The sequence below is a fragment of the Asparagus officinalis genome, chromosome 4, assembly GCF_001876935.1.
Source record: "Asparagus officinalis chromosome 4, Aspof.V1, whole genome shotgun sequence".
Classification (NCBI taxonomy): domain Eukaryota; kingdom Viridiplantae; phylum Streptophyta; class Magnoliopsida; order Asparagales; family Asparagaceae; genus Asparagus; species Asparagus officinalis.
This window is the reverse complement of record NC_033797.1, coordinates 112,466,430-112,476,485: the sequence shown is the minus strand read 5'-3', so window position 1 is coordinate 112,476,485 and position 10,056 is coordinate 112,466,430. Positions and strand designations below refer to the sequence as shown.

The 10,056-nt window shown below is 34.3% G+C and overlaps 1 protein-coding gene across 3 annotated transcripts in view; it reads left to right on the top strand.

Annotated features, from left to right (window-relative positions):
- Positions 202 to 10,056, top strand: part of LOC109837975 (uncharacterized protein At5g08430-like) — a 49,283-nt gene continuing 39,428 nt past the window's right edge. For 2 of the 3 annotated variants that reach the window (XM_020406373.1, XM_020406372.1), the window contains exons 1-5: positions 203 to 434; positions 3,321 to 3,400; positions 4,145 to 4,329; positions 6,315 to 7,206; positions 7,284 to 7,405. In XM_020406373.1, the coding sequence (XP_020261962.1) occupies positions 343 to 434; positions 3,321 to 3,400; positions 4,145 to 4,329; positions 6,315 to 7,206; positions 7,284 to 7,405 (1,371 nt within the window). In that variant the 5' untranslated portion in view covers positions 203 to 342. Of the gene's footprint in view, positions 435 to 3,320; positions 3,401 to 4,144; positions 4,330 to 6,314; positions 7,207 to 7,283; positions 7,406 to 10,056 lie in introns of all 3 variants that reach the window. The other variant, XM_020406374.1, reaches the window with a different exon arrangement.

The window sequence follows — 10,056 nt, the reverse complement described above, 5'->3', positions numbered from 1 at the left end:
GGTTTTGAAAATTGTCCATTTATATTTGTAGTTTTATTTCCGGTCAACTGAAAGCGAGGCGCACATTTATTTTTCGCTCTCCGTGGTCCCGAGCACCCGTTTCTTCACTCAAAGAAAAATCACAGCCATTAATAACATAATAAACGGTTGTACTCACAAATGGCTTGGTCTTTTCGACTTGTGAAAGAATCCAAACCCCTTTTCCAGAGCTCTGTCGGCTCTCTCACTCAAAGTATTAGAGAGAGAGAGAGAGAGAGAGAGGGGCAACAAATTCGAGGTCGATGATTTATCTAAGTTAGTGGGTTACGGGAGTTGCTCCGTCGATTTCTCTCCTCCGACCAAATGAAGAAAGATCAGTGGAAGGAGGACGAAATCTCGGAGGATTACTGCTTCATTTGCAAAGACGGAGGCCTTCTTCGCGTCTGCGATTTTAAGTGAGCTCATCTTCCCCCCCCCCTCTTCTTAAGTGAGCGTTGCTGAGTATCGGGCATCGATCAAAATCCCATCTTGGTGTTTTTTGTAATTTTTTCCCTAAATTGGTAGAATGGGTTCTTTGAGTAATGCTATTGTTCTTTAAACTCTAAAATGTCAGATTCTGCCTTTTCGCCTCTGCGATTATAAGCGAGCTCATTTTTCCTCTTTTTATTCAGCTTGCTGCATTTGCTTTTAGTGAGCACTGCTGGGTATTGGGTATCGATCAAAATTTCATCTTGCTATTTTTGTAATTTCAGTTGAATTGATGGAACGAATCTTTATTTCAATTCTGTAGCTCATTCACCAAACAAGAAGAAAAAAGCTATAAGTTAATAATTGACGTTATTTTTGGTTTTTCTAGACTTGGGTCAGTTGTATATATACCAGGATACGGATACTTGAGCTTAACAAATAAGTGCTTATTAATCCCTAATTACGTAGCTAGTAGAGCTTGGGATTTTATCACATGATTGTTATTTGAAGAAAGTAAAGGAAAATACCACTAGACTTTTATCCATATACAGTACTGTTATTTTTTTCTCTTCAAATCATATTTAGATGCAAAATCGGAAGAAGTAGCATAAGTTAACATAAAAGCATTACCGATTCATTTGTAAAGATGGAGGTCATCTCCGCAGATGCGATTATAAGTGGGCTCATCTTCCCCCTCTTCGTATTCAACTCACTGCATTGCTTTAAGTGAGCATTTCTGCTTATTGGCTATCCATCAAAATTTTATATTGGCGATTTCTGTAATTTTTGTTGAACTGGTGGAATGTATTTTTTTCGGGTATTTATCTTGTTCTTTAAACTTTCAGGTTTCAGATGTCCTCCGTATGGTTCTGTAGCTCATTCACGGCTCACCAAAGAAGTACAAAAATGTTTTGACTTAATGCACTTTTTACTTTTATTTTTCTAAACTAGAGTCAGATATATTTATATTAGGGTATGGACACTTGAGTAAAGTGTTCTGAATGTCAGATATTGGATGCATGTCGGAGGAAAAAATTCCATATCACATGGCGGATATTGGGGCTATATCGGAGATGACAAATCAGGGTGTCATATGAAATAATGTGTATATATATTACCATAGATATTCATACTTGATGCGTCAAAGAATGAAACTGTGAAGAGACGTGACATCTTTTGTAAAACTTTGTGGAAAAAGAAATTGGTCTCAGTTGAGCCCTAATTCTTGTTTCGGTTATTTAAATAAGTGCATATTTATTTACTTATACCTCAATTCAACTATAAATCAAACTGAATCTTTTAAAACAAATAAAAGCCCAAGTTGATGTTGCAATACTTTGGCCAATTTTTTTGAGGCCGAAATGTCATGATATATTGGGAAATTATGATATGTCGCCCAAAAATTGCCAAAAGTGGTAAATTATATCAAGACCATATTATTTCGTGGCAAGCCTTATAAAACAACGACGCAACGGCCATGCCAGGGATATCTAAAACAAATGCTTGCATTTAACAAAGAAATGCTAAGTAATCCTTGATCAATACTAATAGTTTGCTAGAAGAACTTGACTAATTTTACCACAAGGCTGTTATTTGATGAAAGTCAGGGAAAATATTACTAGACTTCTATCCAAATATACACTCCTATATATCTTTATTCCAAAAATATTTAAATACAAAGTTGAAAGAAGTAGCATGAGTTATATGACAAAATGATAGTTGAGGGATAAAAATGGAGCATACTATAATAGATATAATAGAAAGAAGAAAATGTTCTTCTAAGATTACTAAAAAGTCATAAATTAACCAAATGAATTGGAAAATTAGATAACTAAAAAGTAATGGCTTAACCTTACCAATTAGAAAATTTACGTGCAAACTAATTGGACTTTCCATAGCCGTTGTATTCGAAATGGGCAAATGTCAGGAACAATCTCTCTTTAACTTGGAATCTCATTTGATATATGCATATAAGTAAACATTCTAGAAGGTGGAAAACGATGCGAGCAACGGATGTTTGATTTCACATGTAAGCAGTAGTTTGACTTCTTTGAGATCTTGACCTGAGCACTCATCAGAACACCACAATCTTCAGTGGCATTTTCTAGTCTTTCATGTTTTTGGAGAACCTTCGTATGTGTTGAGGATGATAACACTATGCTATAATGAATCAGAATCAACATATGGAAGCATTCTAGCGAGTCATGGTGTCCAACAATTGGGGCAAGATAGATGCAGGAATTGTTTTACATCTGTTAGAATTCCATGATGTGATGTAGCGTCGTATTAGTCATACAAATATAATAGTCATTCACGTGCACATCATTCATAAGTAGTGCAGACTTAAGAAGTTTTAAAGTAACTAGTAACATTTTTTCTCGGGAAGTAATTCGTATCAATTACTGTCGGTCTTATGATCACAAATAACTGTAAGGATGCTCATGCAAATGGTACTTATGATTGATCTACTTGAATATGATTGATCTACTTGAATGCTCCTGAACTGGTAAAAACTTAAATATATATTTCATTGATCATTTTGAACCGCATCAATTTTTCAAAAGCTACCTGATTTTGCGTGCTTAAGGGAGTTTGTTAAGCAATAACATTGCTTGATAGTAATAAATTATAGAGCTAAAAGAATTCTGTAAAGGATATTTACTGCACATGTGCTTTAAAGCTAGCTTGCTTTAGTTGCCTATTTATTGGTTCAGCTGTATGAGCTTTCTCTTCTGTTCTCCCTTCCTTAAGCTAACTGAAACAAGCCTTTTCTCCCTCTCCTTTCTTTCTGTTCGTTTTATAATGTAGCCAAAGTGCATTTTGGGTTTGGCACTATATCTTATTCTTAAATTTTATTATGTCTCTTTTTGTAGGAAGTGCCTTAAAGCTTACCATCCAAATTGTGTGGACAAAGATGAGTCTTTTTTGGGGGATGATGAGTCCTGGACTTGCGGTAGGATATTTTTCATATATCTCCCTAGTTTAGCATTTATTTGGTTCAAAGTATATGCTAGTTAATGTTTCATGATCTACTAATTATTAAAACGAGTCACCTTTCTTTAGTTACTAAAGACTGTTACAGAAAACTTTTTATTTATGTTAATATGGAAAGTACCATGGAGTAATTGATAGGTCACAAATTTGGATTACCATAGCATACATACAGTTCCAGGAAGTTACTCTTTCCCAAGAGATGAAAATTCTTGGGATCATGCCTTCTATTGCCACCCTTTCCTATTCTCTTCTATGTGACAAAGATGTACTTCCGGGGTTTTCTATGACATTGAGAAATCAATGCAATTCCAGGAAGTTCAATGAAAAGAACCCTCCTATCATATGGCGTGTCCTGTGAAACTGATATTCACTAACTGACAACATCTTTAAAATTCTGTATTGCTTTAGTGCTCAAAATGTAAAAGTAAACTTTCCCTTCACTTTCACTTTTCAGTAGACCATCTACACCTTAATAGAATCTGTAGACATGCATGGAGTTGCATCTTGTAATCACTGAGCTTTACAGGCACATACAAGTCTGCAACTCTAGGCTTAACATAAATAATCATGCAACTTCTTATATGGTGCTGTTATCCCATGCTTCTTACTATTCATATTTCCTATTTCTGCAACCTTCTTTTTTTACTATAATTGATTAGGCAATATTAAAGCTGTTAATAGATCTGTGTAATTAATTTGGCAGGTTGGCATTCATGCAACTGTGGGGACATCTCTTCTTTCCACTGTTTTTGCTGCCCAACCTCTTACTGCCAATCATGTGTTAAATCTGCTGAGTTTGTACAAGTGAAAAAGAGTAAGGGGTTCTGCATTAATTGCTTAAGGTTGGCCAGAATGATAGAAGAAGATGAAACTGTTGATTCTGATGGGGTGCGCTTTTTTAATGAGACTTCTTTTTATTTAATTTCTTTTTTGAATGCGTTATACTATGTTCAGATTCCTCAAGTAGCTAGTCATATTTATTTTGGAGAAGTGTATCCCTGCCTGTTCACACGCATGAGGACATGCGCACGAAAACAAACACATGCATGCACACATTCACATATGGATTATTTATTATTATTTTTAATGGTTCAAATATGTATTGCATGTGCGAGTATGACCCAAAAACTTATGTTTATCTTTCTAACATGTCTGTGTGTATCCATTCATATACAAAGCGAGAGAGTCCACCAGCACCAATGTGACAAGCAAGATGGTCTCACCACTACCCTATAAATGAACTGTCACCTCATTTCCATTTGTCTATTTATGCACGCGTGTGTATAACATGTGTGTACATTCATTTATTTTGGCATTTTGTTATTTAAGGTCATCATGCCAATTGCAAATATGAATGGAAAATTTTTATTTATCTTGTTAAGATTGTAACTTGTGCTGAAACTTTTATGTAGGTCCTTTGCTTGGATAAGTCCGCTCCATTTGTTATACTGCTTTAGTAGGAACTTTTCTATGTTTGTGGCTCCTAAACTCTCTCCTTCTCATATACACAGGTGCACACGTGCACATGCACAGATAGCTGTAACAATTGCCGAAGCAATCATCACAAATATAAATTGCAGATAGCCCCCTCATCTATACTTTCAGTAACACATCACTCCTCAACTATTTTGTTAGAACTTATTACCCCCGAATTATCATTTTTTTGAGAAGGATAGATTGCAGATTACCCCTGCTCCCTTATGAATCAAGGGGTTTTAGGTACTAGTAAAATATTTGAGGGGTGATAACTGCTACTGAATTCATATATTCTTCAGCAACTAGTTTTTTATTCTACTTTCTGTCAACGACCAGTCATCTCTAATCTACCCTAATGTTTTTATTTCACCTGCTGTCTCATTTGAAACCTGTTCCTTAACTGGTAATTTTTTGACCCATAAAACATGACTTTTTTTAATGAAGATCCATAAGTCATGACTTAAGATGTAGTTCTATAATGTTCTATGTCACCTTATCCCATTGAAGTGGCAAGCACAACAGGCTATCCCATTGAGAGAGAAAATCCGTATTGGCTGGGTCCTTAGGGTATTCTTCAACCTGCTATTCCCTTTAAACATTACCTCTGAGGAAACAAATGGACTGTTGTTTATGCGCCCTTTCCATGTGAGCAGCTCTTCCCAAGAATTTGAGAAAATGTTTGGCAAGTGAAAACTTTGTTATGCAGTTATATAACCAGATGCTTTATGGATGAGAATCTATTACTTTTATAAACGTGTAAAATGAATGCAGATAATCTGAGAACGAGGTGGACAAAGTGCAATTTGAGATAAAACAAGAAATGAGAGTATCCTTAAGAAGTTTGAGGTGGCAAGGTGCACCAATTAAGAAGCATTATAGGGATGTAGTTAATGGAACAAACATGACTAGGGTAGACATAAACAAATTGGGATTTAGATGGTTAAAAAGGACATGTAGTTGTTAATTTAACAGAGGAGATGGCCCTTACAGTGTTGAATCATGACAGAATTCATGTTGCTGAACCCTGGTTGAGGACTAAGGCGCTGCTCTTCTTGACGGGTTCTCCTCTGATGTTTCACCATTTAAAAGAATGATTGGTCCTAACTAAAATAATCTGTTGTAGATGTTTTGTGGCCATTATTGTGAATATACAGATGTTTCTTTTCATAATTTTTGTTACAGTTTAATTCAATAAGTTCCATTTTTGTTCTGGTAATTCATTTATATTGGATTCTAATCCTCTCTCCTTATTAGAATCAGTCCCTTTTAAGTAGGAATTTTTTTTCAACATATTTTGTGATTAATAAATGTTGTGCGCCTAGATTGACGCCTGTCGTGATTTTTATATGTTAGGCCTTGCTTCACTTCTTGATTAACAAGAGTCTTGTTGTCCTCAGGAAAAGGTGGATTTCAGCAATACAGAAACATATGAATTTTTGTTCAAGGACTACTGGGAGATAGTAAAGGACCAGGAAGGGCTTACCATAGTGGATGTTCAAGCAGCTGATGCACTTTTGAAGAGAGGCGAGAATCTTCAGAATGAATCAGACAATGATAAACCGTATGACGAAGAATCGATGTCAGGACCAGATGATTTGGAGAATTATTGTGATGATGGAAAATCACTTTTCAAAGGTTTAAAGGGGAAAAGAGGTAGGAAGAAGAGTCAAGTAAGGAAACCCAAAAAGGAAAGAGCTTTTATTGGATGGGCTTCAGTGGAACTAAATAAATTTCTTACTTCTATCGGCAAAAATGCTACTAAACCCCTTAACCAAATTGATGTTACTGAAATCATAAAGGATTATGCCCAATCGAAAAATCTTTTTCCCCCAAACAAGAAGAGAAGAAACCTTGTGATTCCAGACGAGAATTTGCACAGTCTCTTTAGGAAAAAAAAGCTGAAATATCATAAAATCTTTGATTTGGTAAAGAGCCATCTTGCAGAAGAACAATCTGATGCGAGTGATGAATTTTCTTTGAGCTCACAGGAGGATGGAGGAACAACTTTTGCTAAGAAGCGTCGGTGCACCAATTCAGATTATAAAACCCCCAGATTAGAAATAAATCATTGCAGGAAAAAGGATCTGGAACCATCAAGAAGCTGTTATGCTGCTATTGTAGTAGATAATATCAAACTTGCATATCTGAAAAGGTCTCTTATGCTTGAACTCCTACAGAATCCTGAGACATTTGAAGTTAAGGTTGTGGGGTGCTTTGTTAGGGTTAAAAACGACCCTAAGGACTTCTACTTCATGGTGCAAAAGACGTATCAGCTGGGACAAGTGACAGGTTAACATGGTGCAAATTTTTATTTTAAATTTCCTTTCTTTTTGCTGGTCAAATAATTGTTCTTTAAACTTCTACAGGTATAAAAAAGACTGAACAGACGTACAAGATAGGAGAAACTAGCACAGATATTGTTCTATGCATCTCCAATTTTTCCAAAGATGTCAAGATATCCTTGTTATCGGACGATAACATTGAGGAGGTATGCCAATGAGTCTGTTGTAAATTTTGAAGAAAGGTTTATGGTATACATGCAAGGACATTTTAAAATTTATATGCAATCACATAATATACGGGAATCATATTTCTTAAGTGAACAATATCCTTTAATATTCAAAAACAAACTTTCAAGTTTCATGATGCCATATTTTATTTCTTATTATGATTACATGCACATCTTCAATTGTGTGTGTACATGACTGTATATGCATGTTATAATTGTATTTGTAAACTTTTATCAATTTCTTGCCCCCCCAAAACCGCAAAACCCCAAAAAAGGGGAGACACTCATGCATCTTTATTTATACTAGCAATTATGCACGTGCAAAATATGCAATACCTTATTTCATAAAAAATTTAAAAGGAAAAAACAGATGTGAGTATAAGATAAATCATGAAATTCAAAGAATCAATTATTCCATCCTATATCTCCCTTGCTTAAAAATTTCAAATAATGTACATCACCTTAATATGTGCAACGAAATTATAACTAGCATACAAATAGTTAAAGTCTTGCAATCAAATTTAAAATTGTTTTAATGCAAATTAATTTTTGATAAAGTAATGATTGTATTCTATAAGGGTTTTGATTTATAAACCCAAAGTATCACTCTGATTTATTTTTAACCTACCACTTTCAATTTACTTTAAACCCAAAATATCATACTGACTTATTTTTAAATCCAATTTGTGTATTATTAGTTATGTTTTGTATGTTTAAGTTTCTATATTTATGTTTGAGTTTCTATAGGCAAGTTGCTATACTTTGGGTGAAAGTTGCTATGTATAATATAGTGTATAAAGAACTATGAAACACAGAAAAGTAAATTTAAGCATAATTGACTATGGTAATTTGTCTAAGAATGATTTTGAGAGTGAGTTTGTTTAAAAATGCTACCTATGGTATTTTGGTTTATGGAAGGTTTTGTGAGTGAGTGGATTTAAAAATTCAACATGGTAAAACTCGGGTTTATAAAAAGAAATCCAAAGTATAAAGAAGTATATAAGTTTATACAGTAGGGTGTAAAAGTGGGTTTAAACATAAATCAGTATGGTTATTAGGTTTAACAATGATTTTGAAAGTGAGGGGATTTAAAAATAAAACGGGGTAGTTCTTGGGTTTATAAATAAAAATCCAAAATATGAAAGTATATGAGTTTACATAGTAGGTCGACTTGAAAAATGAAAATGAAGAAATTCTTTTATCTCATATGTTCATTTTCTTTTTTTTGCCAAATTCTGATTTTACCAAATATAAGATTATGATTTTAGCTCATTCTGTAACTGAATAGAACGATACGATTCAGATAGTCAATCCTAAATACTTCCTTATTGTTGTTTCCTAAGTTTATATAAGCACCTATAACTCAAGGGACTTAAATTCATTTTGTGCTTTAATTTGAAAATATCAATAGTTATTCGTCTAAAATAAAACTAAAATAAATTTGGGGTCGCAGTGATAATAATTTATTGTCATTGTGGTTTTTTAATAACAAATTTCTAACTCAAAGAACTTTGAAAACATTAAGATTTAGGGGTATAGGTCAAATTAAACTAAAAAACTAGGGTCTTCTATAGACAGAGCCTTCATTATTTATTTTAATAAACTCTTCACCCGGTGATCTCAAGGTTTTTATTCCTGTGGAACCAGCCATTAGTGTGCTATAAAATCACCATATAGTGTTAATTTTTACCTTTCAAATTATGGATTCGTATCCTCTCCAATTAGGTCGTAATTGGAGAGGATCCAATTACCACAGTCCTCACCTTCTATTCCAGCTTCAAAGGATAAGATGATGCCATGTAGGATTTCCTTTATCACACTAGCAGTTTTAACAATAGTGGTTTTGAGGATAATAGTGACAATCATACATGGACTTATCTTATCCCTTGAAATTAGAATCGGTGCTGAGAATGGGGGTAATTGGGTCCTCTCCAGTTACCACCTAATTACCACCTAATTGGAGACTCTGAATCCTTGAATTATACTGCACCTTGGTGATTTGATTTTCCAAGTGAATTTATGAAATTACCCCCATGGCCCCATCATTTGAACGTTGGTGGACATGTCATTCAAACTTTGGATGCCCTCATTTCATTTTTTTATATAATGGTATAGATAAGTAAACTGTTTTCATGGCTACAAATTTCGATCTAATGATCTCCTGCAATGAGGTACAAGTCTTCTGTAAAATTGGAAATAATGTAATTACTGTTATCATGGAGAGAAAGGGCTAGCCTTAAATAGGTTAAGTTCCCTTTTCCAATTTTTCGAAACTCCTTTAATAAAAAACTTTTCTTTGATTGAAAAAGAAGAACCAAAAATAGTCATAAATATTAAAAAACCTTAACAACTGATTTAACCTCCTTGACAATTTCTAGGTTCCTTCATGAATCCACAAAACAATTTGTTGCGTAATCACTTAATCTACAGAAGCCTTTTCATATCTAAACATATGAGCATATAAAGCAACAGATTTGTACCCAAGGGATCATGAATTTTTTTTATCAGGCCAAAAACAGCTTGGAATAAACGCTCAAATTGTCTTGCCCAAGACCGCATCTGGTTTCTGTTCTTGTCTACTGTTACTGGGCTCTTCACATAAAGATCCGTACCAGTCAGCGCCACTCATC